General features: G+C 41.2%; 1 protein-coding gene across 1 annotated transcript in view; it reads left to right on the top strand.

Annotated features, from left to right (window-relative positions):
- Positions 1 to 22141, top strand: part of IMPG2 (interphotoreceptor matrix proteoglycan 2) — a 51539-nt gene that overhangs the window by 6772 nt on the left and 22626 nt on the right. The window contains exons 3-6 of the mRNA XM_059870294.1: positions 5436 to 5602; positions 13729 to 13760; positions 13855 to 13878; positions 18596 to 18625. Coding sequence (XP_059726277.1) covers positions 5436 to 5602; positions 13729 to 13760; positions 13855 to 13878; positions 18596 to 18625 — 253 coding nt within the window. The remainder of the gene's footprint in view (positions 1 to 5435; positions 5603 to 13728; positions 13761 to 13854; positions 13879 to 18595; positions 18626 to 22141) is intronic.

Raw genomic sequence — 22141 nt, 5'->3', positions numbered from 1 at the left:
TATTGTTTAAGGGTTGCAGGCCTTGTGTACCAGGACATACACAGCAGCATTCCAGCAACAGATGAGTGATTTCTCTGCATCTGTGTATTAATTTGTTTAACAAATGCTAGCAAAGCCTTTGCAGCAATGACCTCTTAGGAGGTGTCTGTCCCTGTGACTGCAGTCTTCATCAAACCCCTCTGCAATTCAGCTGTTCAGTTGTGCAGAAATTGTTAGAGAGGACGAGGAGATGGTCTCACATTGCCTCAAAATAGAATATTCAGCCTGATTCAGTGCTCCTAGCTACCACAGACGATTCAACTCTTAAGAAGCACTAATGAGATTTAATTGGGATTAAGCTCCAGCACTGCCCACTTACACAAATGGCCAGAAAGCCACCCTACCCCCTCCAGGGTGCTCAGTGCTGTCATGTGGTGCCCCTTCTGTTAACCTCAGAAATCCCTGAGCACAGACTGAGTGTAATAGGCTAATTCTCTCATTGGAGAGATAAATGCATCCCCAGTGGTACAGCTCGAGCCAACAGGATGCTGTATCCTACCCAGGTGCAGGAGGAGTAGCCAGACTGGAGAATTTCAGAGCAAGAGATAGGTCACTTAATCACATCATAGATCTTAGCTGGAGGTTTTGAAAAACAGTGATGATGCCTTTAGGAAAAGAAGCTTCAAATAAACTTTTTTCCACTCATTTCTGTAGACTAGTGGGACTGAAAAGAGCTTTTGTCTGCCTATGAGGAATTATTTGGGTTGAAACACAATTATCTTAAGCTTTTCAGGATATTTGCTATTAGTTTTGAGTATTACTTGAGCATTGACACTGCATCTGAAGTAGATAAGCTCCCAAGGGCTGGGCTTTTCTGCTTTTGAAGCAGATATGCTGATAGACAGCTCCCATTGGAATTGTCTGTGACATGTCTGGCTTTGAAACCTGATACGGCCTTTAAAGGTTAAGACATTGCTTGCTTCAAGTGCCTGTGACACTTGGCTCAGTAGAACCTTGAACAAGTGCATGGACCAAAAGTGCCCATCTTTTAATTTTTTTTCCTAGCCCTTCTTTCACACTGAAGTTGATTATCTCAGTGATGAGTTAAGTGACTTCTAACTGGTGAGGCTTTTCAGGATGGAGTGCATGGAAAATGTAGAATATGCATGCAAATATACTTTGGAGACAAACTGCAACCAAGTTGTGTGATTTGCATTCTTGGTTTGAATTCTGGTTTATTGTCCCAGTCAGTTACCTGTCTTCAGCATAACTATTCCTTTTCCTGTAGTTCAGCTGGACCTGATCATGGCTCTTGTATCAAGGAGCTTCTCTTCTCATAAGCCTTCATTCTTTTTTTAACATTTGAATTCTTTGGAGGAAAATTGCAAGGTCAACTAACTTAAAAATACAAGTTATTTATTACTGCAGCCATGGAATGAGGGAAACAATTTTCCAGGAGAGCTTACCTTCCCACTCACGTGTAGCTTCAAGACTCTTAGCTCACTGCCTTAAAAGATTGATCTCGATATTATGATGCTTTTAATCAGTATTGTTTGCTGGGGATTAGAGGCCTCACCACAAATCCTGTCTCCACCAGGGCCTGGTGTGGCTAATGCTGTCCCACATATCTGTGCCCCTGTAGCAGGCCAGTGAAAGTTTGGAGTGAGATCCAGGCATGAAGAGCAACTCCTCGCACATGGCCCGAGGGTTGAGCTGCCCCTCAGGTGGCGGTGGCAGTGCTGCTGGGTCTGCTCAGCAGTTCTTCCTATTGCTGCCAGGACTGCCTGCTTTGTTGTTTTTTAAGAATTTTGTAGCTAGTCTTTGAAAACTAAATCCTGGAAAGATCATAATGCAAAACCTGCCTGGCATCTTCAATCGTAACTCTGAATAAGTGGGCTCATGGCAATTTATTATAAACTCTCATGCAGCAATTTTTTTTCCCATTCTCTATCTCCTTTAAAATATTTATATTTAAAAATCAGAGTAGCATTTCTAATTGAAAAGCTCAGTGGTCAATTTTTGGTCCCCCTGCCTCTCATTTTGTTTCATTTTCTGTTTAGGTGTGAAAGAGTTGCTATTTTAAGTCTTAGTCAAAAGTTGTTTCATTTATTGTCATCACATCTAGGTAATGTATTTGACACAGACACTGGCAAGTTTCTGGAAGGACAGAATGGAAAGATAGTGAATTATTTTAAAAAGTAAGTTATAGTTATTACCTGAAGCTTCCAGTCAAGTCCTGTTTTACTTTGGTTTTGTGCCTTCAACTTTTGTCTACAGTCTCAGAATGCTTAAAATATAATTAATAAAAAATACATTTTTCTTTATGGGAATTGTCCAGAATTTGAGAAACTTTGAAAAACCTCCCTCACCTACAAATAGCTGAAAACCCATCACAGGGTGGGCTTCACCTTCAAGTTAGGGGAAGGTCAATCACACTTTTTAGCCAGCTTAAATGCACTGTGAGGGTGGTGTCTTTTCATTTCCCTGGGGGGCCATGTCAAGTCAAGATGAGAATTGGCTCCCTTTATGACATTCCTGAAGGAGAGATGGAAGATAGAATTGTGCTTGTCTCTTTCTTTACATGTGTGATTTGAACCACACTGAATAAATTGTGTTGTTCTCTCTGTGTGTGAAATGGCAACTCTCTTCCAACTGTAAAACAATGAAGATATTTATGAGAAAGAAAGAAAGAAATTTACTCTTGAGCACCCTATAGGTAAGCCCATCTGAGGATGGTCCTTGTGTTGAGCCCTTACAGCCTGGATTTGTTATCCTGCAAAGCAATCCTCTGCTTTACAAACTGGCCAGCTGGAATAACCAAGACAGTGACAAGATGGACTGTGTGTCAACAAGGTGGTGCTGGGGGACTGTGTTGGCAAGCTGCTCACCGAGGCTGAGGGTGTGGTTTCCTGGACACAGCTAACAGAATGTTCAAATGGCACTTGTGGTAGAGGTTTGATTGGAGTTTTTAATCCCGCCTTGTGTGTCAGAACTAACTCACTCTGACTGTGTGGATGGAAGAGAATACAGAAGGAATTTGCACTGTGTTGTCCAACTTGCTGCTCACCTCAGTGGAAGCAGCTAGATAGGAGAGGCTAGAGAGGACACAATGTGACTCCTTATCCCCATCTCATTTCCTCCTTTTGCAGAATACATGGCTGTGTTGACAGCTTAGGTCTAATTAATGGGCTTGGAGCCCACAGATGGCACAAAGCCTTTGCTACTGGAATTCAGTGGGGTGTCTAATTCCAAATGAAAGGATGCTCAGAAAATCCTTAATCTATTGGGAGCCGATTGGAACAACTGTTTCTATGGGAGCAGCTTGTATTCAGGCAAGACACTGTCTCATCACATTTATTTTAAACTTGTTTAAGAGCATTAAGGAAAATTATCTTCAATTACTTGTGGCTGGAAAGCCAGTCCTTTGCCTGTTGGTATTTGAAAACTCTAGGATTAACAGTGTCCCTGCAATGTATTTGCAAGCTATTGCTGTGGCTTCAGTGGTTATTGAGAGTCTGCTGAGGACTTACCCCACCACAGGGAGTAATGTCATTGCAGGATTGCTGCTCCACAATGTGGCACCTGGAGTGAAAGGTACCACCAAAAGAAACATGAGCAAGTGATATTCCTTAGTGCAGGCTTCTGGATTTGAAACTAGACTAGACTTCAGTCTTTTCCTGGATACCTAGCTCTTACAAGTGGGATGGTAGAGAGAATATTACAGATGTTATTCTGCTTCAGGAAGCTTATTAGTACTCCAGCAGGAGCCAGAAATCCCACAGCAGGATTATGGCTGCATTGCCTGAGGTTAGTGCAGAGGTCAGATGGAAGTGTGGTCTCTACCTCAGAGTGTTTTCAGGTGAAACTTGAGGGGGGAATGTGAGATGGTGCATGGATGTTTGTTAATTTCTTTCTGATTAATAGAGATGCATACACTGATTGGAAACATGGACAATACTTTCTAAATTAGTGTGTTTTACAGATAAAGTTAACTGCCTAGATGCTGTAAGGGTGCTAGAACAGTAATATACTACTGACAGTTAATAATGCAGAGTTTGGGGACTTTATTGGTCTCTGGTCATGCACACCACATGAGCTACAGTGCTCCATGTCATAAACCTGGGAGCGTGACATGGAAATGAGAAATGTCTTTGTATCCATAGAGTTCCACAACAGATAAATGGTCTCAACTGCTCTGGTAAACTAAAATTCAGGATGAAGAAAAGGACTTTTTCTGCATGGATCTATCCATTGTGCCAGAGTCAGCTCAGCTTTAAGTGTGGTACTGCACAGAAAACAGTTCCTTAGGGTTGTTATTTTTAAAGATTTGCATTTAAGAAAAATGTCCATCTCTTGGTTGAATAAAAATATTTCCATATGTGATCTATGTGTTAAGTTTTACATATGTACATTTAAACAACTTTGGAATTTGGAAAACAAAGCATAGAGATGAAATAACAGCAAAGTACTGGGTTTGGCAGCCCAGAGCTAACTTTAAAGCTGATTGAAGAAAATGGCTTTCTAGAGATAGATTCAGTCTCCTGTAAGGGCTTGCTTCTGATGTCAAGGCTTTCCCAGAATGCAAAAAATTTCTCTGCTGAACTGTGTGTATAAGTAGTGAAATCAGATTAAGGCCAAAAAGCAGATTTGTCTGCTACTCCTCCAGGATGGCATTTGGTATGAATGATTTGGAGAGTTTGCCTTTTAACTATGCTGTTTTCCAGGACAGAAGGAAAATCCTATAAGTCTTTCTCTTTTTGAGTTATCCTGGGTCACAGAGTTGTTCCTGCTTGAGCATCATATGGCCAACTGCTCTGACTGGCAAAAGGAGCCTGTGCAAGGCTGGGAGGTTAAAGTGGGCAGTGTAGTGTCTGATATTCGACCTTCATTCTCAGGCTGACTGTTCAGAGCTGTCCAGTTCTTTCTCAGTGAACATGTACAGTACAGTTAGAACTTGACTTATTTAGTAGCATATTCTTTTGCCATCATCCTGCCTTGTTTTTTGAATTATGAATGCAGTTGTAATTTCTGAAATGTATCTTAAATTCTGTGTAAAGGTGAATCTGAAGGAATTGTTACTGACTGAGCTTACTAGACTTGATCAGTGCCACCCTTTTTCTTACAACTTAAGCTCCGCCTCTGCTTCCTATGAGGACATTTGCCATAGTATTTTGGTTTTCTAGGTTTTCTAAAAATTCAGTTCATTGATCAAATGGCAGTTTCATTCAGTGGAAATAATGTTGTTCAGGGAGAGAGGTAATATGAGTGTGGAAGATCTGCCACGTCTTCATTTCAGTTGCTTCAGTCTTTCCCCAGTCACATGTAGATGTCAGGTTGCTTTTTTCTATGCGTTAATGTGCTGACAAGCTTACTACCTTGGGACAATAATAGCCTGGTCACTTGTGCCACAGAAGCACTGCTGTTGTACTAACACCAGACCTTTCTTGTGCCTTCAGTGTGCCAGGAAACAGTCTGGGAGGTCTTCAAGACATTCTGGGACAGACTGCCGGAGCGTGAAGAATATAACACCTGGATGAGCCTGTGTGAGGAGGGCACAATGAGCATCTTTGAAATGGGCACCAACTTCAGCCAGTCTGAGGAGCACCGGAGCCTGATTGTGAAGGTGGGTGCAGCAGCTGCTTGGCAGGCTAGTCTGTGATAAGAGAGACCAAATGCTGTCACCTCTTTGCTCCACAAAATGTCACAAATCTCCCTGTTCTCATGGGCAAGGGGACTGTGTCCCACTGCAACGTGCACCTTTGGCATATGGCAGTGATGGACAGAGCCCTCAAACAGGCAGGAGTGGATATTCCAGCTCTGGGATCTGTAGCTCTGAGATCAATTCCAAAACAAAGCTGTGGTGATCCAATGCAGAGAAAAGCAGCAATGATGAAGAGATGTTGTCAGTAGAAGTGTTCCTGACAAGTAGATGGTGTTCAGACCCACAACGTGGGCCAGGCTGAGGTGCCTTTGCCCTGGGGTGTGTAGCAGCCTCCCTGCTGCACATTGAGGTGCCTTCCCCCTGTGTAGCAGCCTCCCTGCTCTGAGCTGCACATTGGGGTGCCTTCAGCACAAATGGCACTTGGGAGCAGGAAGTTCCAAGCTGTAGCTCGACCAAGCCCTATGCCACAGTTGCCTGTAGGATGTTCTACAGGTCTGTGATGTCTGTGCATTGCTGCCTGACTGAAATGAGCGTAGTTATAAATGTAAAAACTTTGGTGTCCTATGGAGGCAATAAATAGCATTAGGTAACTTGCCATGGGAAGCTGCAGGTTAAAATCAGTGTACAACAAGTGTGAAACAAGTCAATAAAAAATGCAGAATATCTTGGTATATTTTCTGTTGATTCAAGTTTATTTTAACTTAAAGAAAATAAAAGAAATATTAAGCCAAACTAAAAAATCCTGTCTCAAATGAAATACAAAGATGTAGTTTCAGGAGTTTGTGAATTTTAAAATAGAGTGCTTAACTTTGTATTCATCTAAGGTACAGTAGATATCTTAATTTCTCTGGATAAAAGGCTTCTTAAAATGTGTGGTGGATTATGTATTTACTTTAAGATTACTTTTGCAAGCTAATTGATGAATAGTTTTATGAAACTTGTAAGCACTTAAATGTGCAACCCCTTAGAAACAGTAAGTTCGGTCAGTGTAGATGCACTGATTTTTTTTTTTCCCCTCCTGCTTTTTTATTGGACTTCTATGCTAGGAATGTGGCCTAAGGAAGGTGAATATGGAACTGTTGTGGACAATGGAGAGAAGGTCTTTTTTCCTGAGCCTGCATGTCAGTCTTCCCAGGAGGTGCTAGCCAAAGTTTGCTTCTGTGAAGTCTGTTGATGCTGCTGCCCTTAGAAGTCTTTGCAAAAAGATAGACATAAAATTAATGTGATTTTTTTTAATGCACACAGTGCATGTAACAGTTTTGTGCACAATTTTCGCAGTGGAAGTTTAAAAGAAATCAAAATTACTCTTGGAAACAAGACGATACATCTAATTTCCCACTGCTGCTCTCCCCTTTTGGGTATGGCCCTGCAGCATTTCCATGGAGTCAGACAAAATGCTCTGGGTTTGATCTTTTCAGAAGGTTTATATTTATTTAGGTTTCCTTTCTCCTGTAGATGAATATATTCCCTTCAGCAATTCCATGTTCTGGAAAATATTCTGTTCCGAGGGTGTAAATGTGGTGGGGAGATACAGGGGGAAGAGGAGAGCAGATCCCCCTGGAATTGGATTTCCAGCTATGTTCTTGGGCTGATTTGATGGCAGACTAGTCTGTGATAAGAGGGACTAAATGCTATCACCTCTTTGCTCCTCAAAATGTCACAAATCAGTCAGGAAACTTTTTTGGAATAAGAAGTTGAACTCAATTTGACTTTAAACCCAAGACTGAAGGCAAGAGCACCCTATGCCCCAGTCAGGCACTCTCAAAAGATCCAATGGTATTTTTAAATGCATGGGTCAGAGAGTGGATTTAATTGCTAGCTCTAGTACTGACTCACCTTTCTCACATGTGCTTGTGCACAAAATTCTTGTCAGTGTGTGAAACCTTTTTGAAGCAGCTGTGAGAATGTAAAGTGCAAACAGATGCAGTGGATACATCTCTGCTTTTAAAAACATCCTTCTTCCTGCTAGCTGCTTGCCCCAGTCTAATGTGGTGTAAGAGCTGGGGCACAGCCTGTGGGACCAAACACACTTTCTGAAGCCTTGTGTCCAACTCCCTTGTTCTTTCCACTCTCACCAGCTAACACCAAGATGTATGGTCAAGCCTTTCCATTACTAGTGGCATTTTGTTTCCCTCTCATTACAGAATATTCTTTCATTTGGTCACAATCAGCTGTTGCTATTTTTTTCCCCCATTCCTTAGGTTTGATCTCTAAAGCATGGAGCCCTTGTCACCAAAGGGCTGCTGTCATTTCCCTGCACAGGACTCTGTAGTGAGCAGGTGTCATACATGTGAATGGGCCACGCTGTTGCTTAAAAGGAAGATTCACATCTGCAGTGATTTTTTTTTTTTTTGTGTGTGACCATTACACTCCTCATTAAATACCACTTGTTTCTAATCTTCCTCTGCTCTCCAATGTCTGCAAATCATCTGTGGTTAATTTCAAGAGTTTAGTTGAGAGCCTACAGCTGATAAAATTCTGCTTTTCTGTTGGGAAGGATGAAAGTTTGACAAGTTTAACAGATATGTATTCTTGGCAGAAAGATTTTTGAATGTAGAACCTGAGAATGAAATAGAGACAAAAGGATAAACCCATCTCAGACAAGATGATGTTTTTACAAGCAGAAAGATTCCACAGGCAAACAAACCTTCCAATGTTGCAAGTAGAAAAAAGGTCTCGGAATTTTCCACTGCAAGAAAACTGAAACACAAGTTCTAACTTAAACTGTAACTTTAAGTGATTGCAGAATAGTGACATGAATATGGTAATTAGAGTAGTTATGATAGGCTATAGGTAAAAGTTGAGGTCTAGATTGGTTCTTCTGTATTAAGATGCTCAGCAAAGAAAAGTATATAATGCATTGTAACCAAAACCAAAGGGTCTCCAGGCCTGCCTCTAGCTGGAGCTGACAGCTGTAGGCACAGGCTCTGTCACCCATGACCCTGGGCTGCTGTAACTCTTGGATACAATAAACTGCATTTTGGAGAGCTGTCTGGAGTCCTGCATCTCTCATTATGGCTCTTAAACTTTTCTTCTTGTATACATTGGCTGGTATTGTCACAGCATTGCCCTGCTGCCTCTTTTGTATGGTCATGTTAGCAGATTCTGGCAATATTATTTCAAAGTGTATTTCTGTATTACTTTTTGGTAGATTGCAAGATGAAATTTAAGTTTTAGAAATGCTGCATGTGCTGAATTTCCCCCCCCCCAATTCTCAAAAGAAGTTCAGGGTATCTGAAAATTAGACAAATCTGTGGGATTTGCATTTAATAAACAATAATTCAGCAAAATTATTGCTTTCATGATGCTTTTGTTGTAGTGTGGAGGGTCTGTTACCAGCAGTGTAATTAAATGCCTTCCTTCTTGGTTGTCTTCCTTATCCTTTCCTCTAATCCCCAATAATCACTGTCACACTCCCACAGATGCTGGAATGTCTGCTCCATCCTAACTTAGTTCATGTTGAGAAAAATTCTCTTACTTTTAACACACTTTCTCACTGGATATCAGTTGAAGCTTAGACCAGCTTGTCTCAGCTTTCACACTTTTTTTTTGTCTTGGAGAAGTGAGGTCTGCCTTTGTGGGTTTCCCTGTAATATCTGTATACACATGCATGCTCTACTACAGAATATATCCTGAGTGTCTTTGGGCAGCCTGAGGATGCCTGAATGGGTGGCATAACAAAACATCTCCTTAGCATGTTGAAATGGATACTTAGCAACATAAAATGAGTGATTTTGCCTCATTTTCTGAATTCTGAGAGCCGTATTCAAAGGTGGGATGGAGCATCTTAATGATATGAATTATTTGTAACCACTTAGTCCCAGTGCTTGAATACTTCACAGAGGTAGATTATTTTGTATTCCTCAGGTTCCTGTGGAAGATCTCTTCTGCTATCTCTCCTCTTCCCCTGTTGTGTGACCTTCCTTGCTAACCATTGTCTTTCTCTGTCTAATTAAATGTTCTAACCACTCTTTCCAGTTCTTTACATTGTTTACTTTGCATAGAGCACCTCCTTTAGTTTCATTTAAATCTGGAAAAAAGCAGATAATATCTGCTCTTTCACGTCCCTCATCCCCTTCTATGCATGCAAAAAAAAAAAATTCAGTTGCCCTCCTTTCAGCCATAGTCTCAGATTTCCTTCACTCCTTTTCTTATCCATGCACTTACTGTTCTTATTGACTTTCATTCTTCGCATTTCAACTTTTAGCCTTCTCTAGTTTAAACAGAAAACCCTTTTCCACACACACACACACACACACACACACACATATATATAAATATATATATATATAAAATGTTCAAGTTGCACATTGTTGAAACAATATCTGTTCCACTAAGCTGCTCCTGCTATTTCTCCTCTAATTCACTGTAGGCAGTATTTTTACCTAACCTGTCAGGGATGTTCCTCAAAGCATTGCTCCCTATTCTGGCCTTTCTCTATAGCTTCAGTTCTGGCCATTGTCCTCCATTTCCTTGAATCATCCCCATAGCTGTGGCCTTGCCTTCGTGACAGCATGGCTCTGCCATGCACCTGGTGGGGAATCAGGACAGGCAGATAGAAAGTCATTTCTTGGGATCACTTTCCTCTTGTAAATGAGGTGTGTTGGTGAGTTAAATCAAATATGCTTGGTACAGTACTACACAGATGGAATTAACTAATATGGGATTATTTCAGATCTCCTTGACATTTCCTTTGCCTTTTTCTCCTGCCTGGGATTGCCCTCAGGATATTTTGTCTTCTGTGCATAACAGTGGTCTCTTACGATCAGGCAAGAATGTCCTATAGAATTGCTTTTCTGCAAGATCATGAATTGGCAGAAGCTCATCTGGCTGGTACATGTGATTGCTGCACTGTTGTATCCTGTGTTTAATGTATTTGTATTAATTCAATTTAACTTTCCATTATGTAAAATAACTGTTGAGGCAGTCTAGTGAGCACTAGAGCAACGGACACAAAACTCAGCTTCCAGCATCAGGAGAATTGGTATAATAATGTCAGGAAGGTCTCACTTCAAGAGAACTAATTTTGTACAAAGCAACTGCCAGAGGTAGCCTCAGTGAATACAAGCTCCCCTTAAGCTTTGGTGTGGCTGCTGCTGTTATGGAGAACTATTTATAGATCGCTTCAAGTATTGAAAGGGTGAAGATGTTAAATAATCTTTGCAGTGTGTGTGCAGTAGATAAATTTCTAACTCCATCTTAATGAAGGAACTGAGTCAGAGAGGTGAGGTGTTTTGGCAAAGGCTATTCTGGCCTAAATGCTTAAACAAGCCAGTTTTAGAACTCTAGAGCCCTTGGCTTCCAATTAGGGGGAAAAGGTGGTGTTTACCATGGAGTTCAGATAGGTCATCTCTCGCCCCCACCCCAGGCTGCAAAGCAAATTGAATGATTGAGAGAGAGAGGAAGACAGTCACACTACAAACTATTGCAATAGGGGGTGCTAGTTTACTATGAAATTATATGAAAATTAAATAATTTGATACCTTATTAAAAACATGGATGTGGAGACTGTGTTGTGTTTCTTATTCTAGGATTTGGCCCTTAAAACATAATTTGACATTTCCGTTTTGGTTAATATAAATTCTCCTTATAATTTGTTGAATAGGTGACTTGGAAATAATAAGACATATTGGTTAAGTAAAGGGACCCAGACTCAGGGAACTTGGGAGCCCTGCAACAGAGTTTTGGCCCAGAGACCCCTCACTGAGGTGTCCTGTTCCTTTCTCTAGGAAGTCAGGACTGCACTGAGCTCTGGTCTCAGGGGCCTTTGAGGAGCAGTAAGTAAAGCTGCTGGGTACAGACTAGCACTAGGTATTGAAAAGATGTGTGAGGCCTGTAATACCTGGGGTTGGTTTTAATAGCACTTACAAATTGTCCTGACTGGCTGAGTGTGGAAGAACACCTTTTCTAGTGAAAAAACACTTTTCACTGAGCTACTACTTACAGATAACTTTCTAAAACCTTGTAGAGAGGGAATCAACCTCTAGATTGATTCCTTGTAGATGCCAGTGCACTAGGGGTGAATATACAGGCACTGCATAGATCAGCATAATGAGCCCTTAATAAAACTACCCAAAGTCCAACACTGCTGTAGTGGCCCAAAGCCACTTTCCACTCTAGACTACCTGGTCTCTTTGTTTGCCACTTAAATCTAGACTTGCTGTGTCTTGGGTTTTCATAATAAAGAACCTCCAAATGCTTCATTAAATGGAATCGTATAATAAATGTTGGTGAAAGAACATGCTGAAAGACAAGCTGACTGAAATTTGTATTTTGACAGGCCCTGCTGGGGCTGATATCCAGGCTGTCTGCTGTTCTAGCTGTGATCACAATGCCCTCATGCCCTAGAAAGAAGAGAAGGCTCTGACGTGGCTCCAAATCAATAACAGCCGAATTTTTTCACTTTCTTAGAAGCACAGGAAAACACAGGTGAAGAGAGTGAGCAGGCTAACCTGCTCAAAAAGTCTCTTTGCCTTTCAACCCTCCTTCACAAGAACCATCAGGATAGCTTAGGGGGACAGTCCTTAGGTCACTGAATACATATGGGTGTTTTTCAAAGAAGTTTGCAAAGTGAAAATAGTATGTTTATGTCGGAACCCAGGACATCTCTCTGGCTGTCCTGGATGGCTCAAGCCCCTGCCAGGGGACTCAGAGATCCTGGCACAGAGCCCAAGACAGCTGTGACTTTGATTTTGACCCATGGAGCAAATTACAACCTTTGTATGAAGAATTACAAGTCAAGAGAGTTTAAGTAGAATAATAGTTCGCTGTCACAGGGTAAAAAGGTAGAATTTTAAGGTTTTTAGAATGGAGGTTCAGGATCCCAAGATGGAAGAATTTGGGCGTGTTTTGTCCTTCTTTCTCCTTCTTCCTAGCCTCCGTGTTCTGTGTGATACTGGCGCTTTTGGATTGGTTTAAGGTAGGAACACACTGTCTAGCATAGGTGATAGGTGTTGGAAAATAACTGTAAATAAAGTACAGGTAGCTTGTAGTGTAAAATGTTGTCACCAGCCCAAGGGCGGGCAGTGCGCCTTGGACTGACCTGCTGAACAGACCTCAGCAGGCCAGAGGAAGAATGTATTAGATAAGAGAAAAATAAACAACCTTGAAAACTGCAGCTGAAGAATCCTGACTCCTCCTTTGGCTGCTTGGCTGGGAAAAGAGACTTTCTAACGCATCTCAGGGTCATTCTGACCAGCAGAGATTCCAAGATGTTTGGAGCTAATTTTAATTTAATTTCAAAGGAGATACTTGAGTTGATTCACCTCCTGTTGTTCTTACTGAAAAATATACCTGCATTGATTATACAAAGAAAGCCAGCCCAATAAGCAGTCCACCAAACAATCCCTCTAAAGCAGAGAAGCAGGAATTTTGCAGAGGGACATTAATTTTCTGTAAGCATTTGATATTCTCTTTACATTGGTACGGCAGCAGGATACAGCATTATTTCTCAACAGCTCCCATTATTTCTCAGGACCTCCTCCACTTCTTGCAGTGTTCCTCACAGAAGCATCCCTGACTTGCCTCTAGAACTAATTGCCTTAATACCTTGAGAATTTTGATGAAAAAAAATGAACTGTGTAGCCCTTCTTAGTCTTTTTACACCAATACATGAAAAAACATCATCCCTGCCACTTGTGTAGCCATAAACAAAGTCATCTGATTAATCCTGCTGTGGTACTTTAAGCTGTAGCTTTCCTGTGAAAAGATGCTTTTCAATCTACAGACAATAGCAAAAGTAATACTGAATTTCTGAAGACTGCTTGCTTAAAACCTTCTTATTTTTGGCGTCCTCTAATGTGGGAGCATGTTGTACCTGCAGAACACTGTAGGAAATGTAGAGCACCTCTGACAAACCTGATGCTCTCTGCATTGTCTGATGTCGAGTTTCAGTTGTGTTTTGGAAATGTCAAACATATTTCCTTTTCAGCAGGGACTTTGTTAATAAATTTTGAACTTAACAAATGACAGTACAGAGAATAAAATTATTTCCACATGTAGAAGGAAATGAAGTGGTATAAACTACATTTCAATTTCTTTCACTTTATAGTACTCAAATATATTTAGGATTTGTTTTTGTTTTCCAGAAACTGGCCTATACAAAGGAAGCAATGGGCAGGTGAGTATCTGTGTTCTTGCCTTTATTCTCTCTGGAGACAACAACAGGGCTGAGCTGTGACATTTTGTAACCTTTTCTCTTTTTTTCTTGTCAGTTCCTGTGCTGATTGGTCATGTGGGTAAGTAATTTTCCCTTTCAAAAGGCTAGTGGTAGGTCCTTTCTCTGGTTCTTGCTGCTGCTGGCATTGATTGGTGTGCTGAAGATGGACAGCATTCACCTTTGTGCAAAAGGACACATAGAAAAGTGTGGTGGAGAAATCTGGTGGTTCTTGCATGTGAACCTCTGTCCTGGCATGGTTGGCATGCTCAAAATATCTCAGCCAATCTGAGGCTTGTACTTCTGCTTAAGTGTGTCATCACCTTGTTGGCTGTCAGGCACAGACCCAGGCTATTTACCTGAAGAGGTTTAGTGGGGGAAATCTATTCTGGGAAAGAGGTGTGTCCATAGTCACTTGTGTTAGTGTTCTGGTTCTGTTGAAAATCTTTCCCAAAGTCTTTCAGGTAGTCTTGGTCATCACTGCAAAAACAAAAAGAACCTGGAATATTTTGAAATGCTGTTTTGAAAGACTTTCAAGAGATGTGTTCCATAAACAGGTACAAGGGAACTGGCTGTTTGGGCTCCTCACGCTTTTAACAAGGCAATAAAACTGAAAACTGATTTGTTGCACCTTGTAGCAAAGCAAACCTGAACTTGATCTGTTATTGTCATGTCTTTTATTGAACTGAAAACAAGTTCAAATTATTATTGCTCCATTGCTACTCAGAACTTAATCTAAGCTGTTATTTTTGGGGGTAATTCAAAGCCAGACAATCTGGAGCTGAACTCCTCTGAAAAACTGGCAGGTTCAATGCTCTGCTTTACAGGACACATAAAGCTATGTTAAATATGAGTAATTAAAATACAAGGAAGAGTAAGCATTTAACAGGCTTAGAAAAGTCTGTTTCCCAACTTCTCAAATTAGGTATCCTCATTTTGATTTCGTAACCACAGCATAAATTAAAATTAATAATGTGAGATGATAATGGCAAATGTGATTCTGAAGAGGTTGGTTTCTCTCTGTCCTGTGCAGCTGAGTGCTCCTTTGTCAAGAGCACTCCCTGAAGCCTCCAGGTCAGCTGGGTAGAGTCCATCTGTTCTGCAGAAGTTTGAGTTTGAAAACCTACTGCATTTCTCTGTGTGATCACTCAGGAAATCTAGTAAATGTAGAGATACACGAGAGGAATTGGAGTCAATGCATCCAGAGTCTGCATGTACTGGGCTAAGCAAAGGAACAGTACAAAAAGACCAGCTTTTGATTGAAAGGTGGATCAGAGTGATAAATGTTGTACTTGTCCAAAAGCCATCTTATGAAGTGTTTCATGGCAACATTAAAGGGGTTCCAGTAGACAACTGGCAAACTGGCAAACTCAGTTTACCGTTGGGCTGTGCTGCCTCTGTCTCAAAAATACACTTTTATTTCAGTATTTATTGCTTCAGATTGTTTATAGCTTCAGGTTGGGATCTTTGTCATTGCCAGTTCAAATTTTGGGTTTACTGTATCTTTTCCTCTATGATTTATTGTTTGTCTTGTGCTTGGAAGACATTGTATAAAAAATGTTTTATAGCATAAAGAGGGTGATAGAGGACTGAAGCAGTGACAGAAACAGGTAGACTTGCCCTGGGTAATGGAACATCAGAAGAAATCAGCAGAAATACTTTTCACATTATAAAATCCAAACTTTCTCTAAGACCATTCTGGACATCTTAGAGCATTCATGGTTTAAGATGTGAAGTTTGTAAGCCAGAGTCCTATAAAAAACAAAGCCACGATTTTCTGTCATGGGTAGAAGATATCTAACTCCAGATGTCTCAATACTGCCAACGTTATTCCCTGAAAAATTACCCACACCTCCCAGTAAAGATCAGAATAAATGTTCTTCTAAAAATATTCTGTAAGAAATTAGCATAAGTACCCAACCCAGGACCACCATCAACCTCTAAGGTGCAGGATGGTAAATCCAGTGTCCAGTCCCTCCTGCAGAAAGGAAAAGTGAGTGCAGTTCTACCCTCTCCTGGGCACTGCTGTTCTCACCTGCCGACCCACCTGAGCAGAGGGAGGCTGGTCCAGTGCAGGGCAATGACAGGATCTGGGCATTGTCACCCAGCTGTGTCACCTGTGTCAGAATGGACAACTTTTCTGGTCTTGTCTCGAGGGAAGGCAGGACTGTCCTCAGTATCTAGATGAGACGTTCAGGTGAGATTCCCACACTGCCAGGGAAGAGCAGGCTTCTCCAGATGGTGCCTTGAAGTGAGGGTCTAGCTGAAGTCTCTGATGTGTCCTGTGGTGAGATCCAGTGTCTCTGATGACTGTGCAGAAGCTGCCATTTCACTTTGGAGGCCTGGCACCGGGCATATTTCTCTGTGTGTTTTCCCACTGATAAGAACAAGAGAAATTTTGCCATAGGATCTAGAGCAGAGGCCCCACACAAGAAACTATTCCTTAAGCTTTGACCAATCTCTTTTTTTCTGTGAAACATTTTTTTTCTCTGAAACTATTCCTTAATTTGGGATTGATCTGGAATGGAAGACAGGCCCTTGATATCAGTTAGTCTTTTTAACTATACTACCTCTCTGAATCAGATCAAGTCTGTGCTGAAAGCTGTAAAGAGCTGTAGAATCAAAGCTGTGACTTGAGTGGTTTGATACAACTCATATAATCCTACCTAGATGTGTCTCCCTCTAGCTGGAAAAAGCTGACTTCATCCAGTTAAATGCTGGGATAGTTTTAAAGTAGCCTATGGAAAGGTGCCTTGTGCTCTTGTGGTTTAGTTCCTGGAATAACTCCCAATCCAGCATTACTGACCGTGGCGTAACAGAGGGATGGCTGTTCGTTCCCATAAGGTTTAGAGCATGCCTTCATGTAGGTTAAATGCTCAGCTATCCTGGCCTTTCAGGAACTGAGGGATTAAACTAAGTACCACCAAGGAGAAAGCCTCAAAAGGAAAAGCAATATATGGGACACAATCCACATGTGTACAGAGCGGCACATTGTAGAGTTCTTGCCCCAGCTGGCAGTGTCAGAGCACTACATCAGCTAAAGACTTTTGCTGATTGCTTTATTCAGTAGGCCACTGGCACTTCACACAATGCATTTCTGTCTCTTAATATTGGAGTCTGTCTCTTGACAATAGGACAGTTCTTTTGTCTAATTTCTGGGGGATCAAAAGCCAGGTCTTGAGAATCAGCTGCAAGCAAAGAAGGAGCACAAAATTGTTGCAGCAGAAATTAAGAGCTTTTATGTCATAGCCTTGCTTGAGTGCTGTATGCACAACAGAACACTGGGGAAAAGATAAAGAGCACAGGATAGTTGAAAAGGAGGAATATAACACACTACTTTTCCACTTCTTCAGAAGCATTTTTTAATGTAAAATGAAATATGTAGAGGCACCTGTCCTTTCTGATGGTACTTGCTGATTCTAACCTCACTGAAATTAGTTGCAGTAAATCTTGCCCAGACATCCTGTGTTGTGTCCATGTTCTCTGCCTTGGCAAATCTGGAATCCATATTTTATCAGCGGTGGTAGCAATGGATGATGATGTATCAATTTGGCTTTTGTACTATTTATCTAAATGTGCTTGATGAAAGAGTAAGAAGTCTGTCTTCTATGCTGGGATCATTTCATTAGTTCAGCAGTTCTGCCTGCAGTGACACAGAAACCTACCTGAGTGTCTCTACTGTTTGCATGTGGACTTGGCAGTGATATTCCTAATTTCAGACATTTTTTTATCATCTGCACAGCTTTACCACATGTGAAGAGTTCCACACTGCTGCTTTTCAGCTGTGTATTTTCTTTTGTGCTCCCTGCTGTCTGGTAGCAAGTATGAAAAGTTTATCCTTTTTTAATTAGAACCAAAAGAGATTAAAATTCAAGAACTACCTAAATGAAAATTAAGATAAATGCATGTAAATTTTAAAAGGAAGAGAATCTGAATACAAGGCTTTGTCTTGCATTCTGAAATTGCATAAAAATACTTAAACTGCATGCCAGTTAGTTCAAGGCTGTGTGACTGAAATATTTAAAAATGAGAAAATCAGACAATAAGTTTTTTTCTCCTTTGTGAAACATGAGAATTGAAGTTATATTGTTCAAGAAAAAGAAAAGCTTGACATAGCCAGTTAGACTTTAGGGCATTCAAACTGACCAACAATTTTATAAATAATGGATAAACTGGTGGATGTCCAGAACATGTAGTACAAATCTGAAGATGTTACTTTCTTCAACCACAGAGCTGGGTTTGTCTTAAACCTTGAAGAGAAATGTAGAGAAAAATCTAACTAATACTTTCATAGAACTTCACGGGGAGCTGTGAAATGGCATCACTGATGGCCCATTTGACAGGTCCAGAGTGTTGCTTCTCCTTAATAACAGTATGGCTGCACATGAAGAACCAGTTCAGGCCTATGAGTCAGTGGAACTCTGTTTATGCTTTGGTTCACTGGAACTTGTCACGTCTTCTCCTGACACGACTGATGTCACACAGAAGTACATACAATGGGCCTTGACAAAAAGGGGAATGTGGGCTGTATTTGTGAGCTGTGATTGCTGCATTAATATGTATAGGCTGTCCATAAGCACTGTTTGCTTCAGATCAGCTTCCTAGGCCCTTATGGAGCTTGTCTTACACCTGCCCAGACCCTGGTGTCTAACAGAGCTGTGTGATCTGAAACCGCTTGTTTCTGCAAGGAAACACAAGTGCAGTGTTGTTTGTTCTGGTGCTTAGACATCTGCTTGTCTCTGTTCCTTCCTGCCTCTCCATACATATGTGTATGTTTTTATATTTTGCTTACTGCTCAGCCAAGATGATCCAGGGAATCATTCATGCAGGTAGGACAATGGAAATTACATTTCACGTGTCTGTGTCTCAAATTCACCATAAACTCTTGTTGGAATACAGTCCCTCTGCCTGGAGGGGCTTGCTTGTGTAGGTATAATTAAAAAATCAAGTGTGGGCCTTAGATTAATCCTGGGGCAAAACCATAAAAAACCCCGTGTGTTTTAAGTGGTGCAAGTGAGCAGGAATTTGAATCTGTGTTTACCTTGAAAAGTGATGTGTTCAGACAATCCAGTATATGCATTTTGAGTGACTTCATTAGAGGTGCTCGGTACAATTGATGCATTTTTAGGTGATCAAAAAAGTAGGCATTTGAAAAATGTTAAGGGGGAGTAGAAGGCAAAAAGAAAGCAAACTTCATTGTTCTGCTAAGGTAATGAAAACCCAATGTTGTGCGTAAAGTGAGCTTGGTTACAGCACAGTGTTCTTAAGACTATATTTTCATCCTCTTGAATAAAAAGTGGTAGCTGATCATTTGACCAAATTTGGTGCTTGGCTGGTTTGGTTAGATTTATTAGGATTTTAGTAGATGATGTTTAAGTGCTTGGTTTTTAATTTTCAGCCAGCTGTGCAGTGGAATTCTGTCAGAAAATTTGGTAGCTCCTGAGGGCTTGTATTTAAAAGCCCCTCAGGGCCAGTAAGGTATATTACCTGGCCTTGACAAAGAGTGTGGTCTGTTGTTGCTTAAGGAGCTGGGTTTGCTACACAACCTTAACTCTCCCCTTGACACTGGCCTGAGTCTCACCTCACCTTTCAGCGCTATCCTGGCTGCCCCAAGGTCTGGCTTGGGCTGTGGTTGTCACCATGTGGCTAAACCAGTGCCTAAGGTGATGCTTGTGACAAAAGGACCCTGTTGGAGAGCTGCCATTTGTTGGGGTCAGTGACGGAGAAAGTCCTCTTGGACTTTTGAAACTTGGAGAACTTCACTTTGTTGTGTCTATGACCAGTAATCTGATATAGAAGAAATTGAGAAAGACATTAGGCCTTTCCATTTGTAAACTGCTCCTCTTTTGAAAGTGTGATTATTACCACAGCATTTTGTTTGGGGTTTCTGGTCTACTTTGAGGATTTTTCCTTTAAAAACTCAAGCAGCTTAGTTCAGGGGGCTCCTGTCTGGGTGGGTCTGGGGCTACCCCGGGGTGGTTCCAGGCAGCTTTGATGGGTAAGGCTGAGCCCTACACTGGGGGCAGTGGCAGCTCAAGGAAAGCCTGTGTGAGAAAGGGCAAAAACATGGCACAGGGAGAGGAAGAGGGAGAAAAAGAATGCGAAACAGTGGTGTGGGGAATGCCAAGGCCAAAGGCACCACACCATGGCAAATCATGTATTCCCTTGCAGCTGGGAAGGAGACCTGGGGCAAGCAGACCTTTCCTGAAGGAGCTGCTGTCACTGCAGAGTGTGCCCTGGGTAGAGGAGTGAAATTGAGCCTGGGAAAGGGTCAAGAAAAAGTGGTGTCTTAATGTTCGTCTGTTTCTCACTACCCAAATGTACTCAAATATGCAATAAATTATTTTTCCCTTAGCTGAGTCTGATTTTCCCATGGAAGTAATTGGTGAGTGATCATCCTGGCTTTATTTCAACCAAGAAGCTTTTCACCGTATTTCCCCCCCAGTGTTTTGGAGATGGAGCGAGTGAGAGAGTGGCTTGGCCAAGGCTAACCCACCCCAGATTTGGGTGCTCAGTTGGTCAAATAGTAATTTTGGTCCTTATGAGATGCCCTGAGTTGCAGCACAAGTGTACAGAAGGCTGGCAGGGACAGTATGGGATGTGTGGGTGACCTGTGCCTTGTAGGACAGTAGCTGGAGGTCAGGAGTGCCTGGAGGCCCCTCAGAGAATACTGGGCACCAACCTGTGGCCACCTGGATCAAGTCCCACAAGTCTCAGGTTGGGATCAGGGCTTCCCACAGAAAATCATGTGTCTTATTGTCCTCTTCTTTAGAAAAGGGGGTGGATACAAGACTCAGCTAATGGCTAGATATAGGTTTGAATGGACCAGAACATTAAAATCCTGTAGCAGAGTTTTTACTATTCATTGCTTTCCTTTTGTTGAGTTTCTATTCTGACCCTTGTTACACTGAACAGTTTGTAAGAAATAAAATCCCAAACTGGTTCACCCCTCCCGAAAAGCAGTAATTCTTGCTTCTGAACATTGAACATGGAGCACTAAAATGCTCTGATGCTGTAATTTGGTGACACTCTGTTATAGATGTAATATACTTCCTATTGAAACTGGTAAAAGAGGCATCTTGAACTTAGGTGAACTTAATTGGAAAATGTTTCATCAGATCAATTAATAATTAAGCAATAGTTTTTATTGCAGTTCTAAGATGACAAATGAGTAAAGAAACTAAATCCCTCCAAAACATCACCAGTATTCTCAAGAAAAGATCCTTAAAATATCCTTATCTTGTCTAAATTACACTTTTTAGTAAAATTTTTCAGTTTTGGAAATGATTACATTTACTGAGTTTGCCAAAGAATTGGCAAACTCAAAAGCAGTCTTGCTCTGTGCTGGCTAAGAACAGATACCAGTGTCTGTGAGATGGAAGCAGGCACAACTACACTTCAAAGCTTGCATGGAGTTCATTGATTTTTTTTGTGCAAGAAAATACATGAAGGTACTGTTTAAATTCTTGAATAAGTATTTTCTTATTCTTTCATGTGGAAGTTTTTTTATTTTTGTTAATATTTTAGAATGGATGTCACCCTGTCAGTTTAACATTCCCTGAACTATGTTTTGGTATAGTTAATTATTTTGGATTGACTGTGCCTTCTGGGAAAGGATGGGTGAAAAGATTCTTGATCCAAATAGAGAGTTCATCAGGTTTGTCTTCAGGTCTGTTTATTGGCACGTAAGCCTTGTGTCTGTGAGGGGCAGAGATAAAGTGTTTCAGACATTACCTCAGTGACACTATGGTCTCTGTTCATATGCTGGTGCTCTGGTATCTGTAGAATGTAACTGCGAGTCTGGTTGTCTGGCTGGTGCTGGAAGTCTTTTTTGGAGTAATGCAAAGACTGACTATACAGCCTGAAGGAGGTGAGATAGCAACTTTTAGTGGAGTTTGGCTCAAGGATAGGAGGACTGCAAGACCAGTGGTAGAGTATGTGAATCATAAAACAAACCTGGCAAGGCCAGGAAGCATGGCTGATGTTGTGAAGTGACAACTTGCTGCAATGGGTGTTTCATGGCACAAGTAAGAGCACCAATGAAAAAGGAGATCCTTTAGAAGTGAGAGAAATATCTCAATACACTGAACTTCAGTAATGTTCATGTTCAGTCTCTCCCCAGCAGTTAAACCTCCAGTCTTATTGCTTGTGCTGTATATATTAACAATATGGCAAACTCAAAAAATAATTTTCCCTTCATCCAGGAAAGACTTGTTTCTGTCAGAGCATGTCTCTCACTCTTGGTAACCTGACAGTAGCTCCAGGCTTACAGAATTGGCTCCATGCAGCTTGGGTTTACTGTAAGAGTTGTCAAAGTTGTTAGTTTTTCTTCAGGCTAGCAGTCT

This window comes from Haemorhous mexicanus, chromosome 2, assembly GCF_027477595.1.
Source record: "Haemorhous mexicanus isolate bHaeMex1 chromosome 2, bHaeMex1.pri, whole genome shotgun sequence".
NCBI classification, from domain to species: domain Eukaryota; kingdom Metazoa; phylum Chordata; class Aves; order Passeriformes; family Fringillidae; genus Haemorhous; species Haemorhous mexicanus.
Note: the sequence above shows the minus strand (reverse complement) of the source record. Positions and strands in the feature narration are given on the sequence as shown.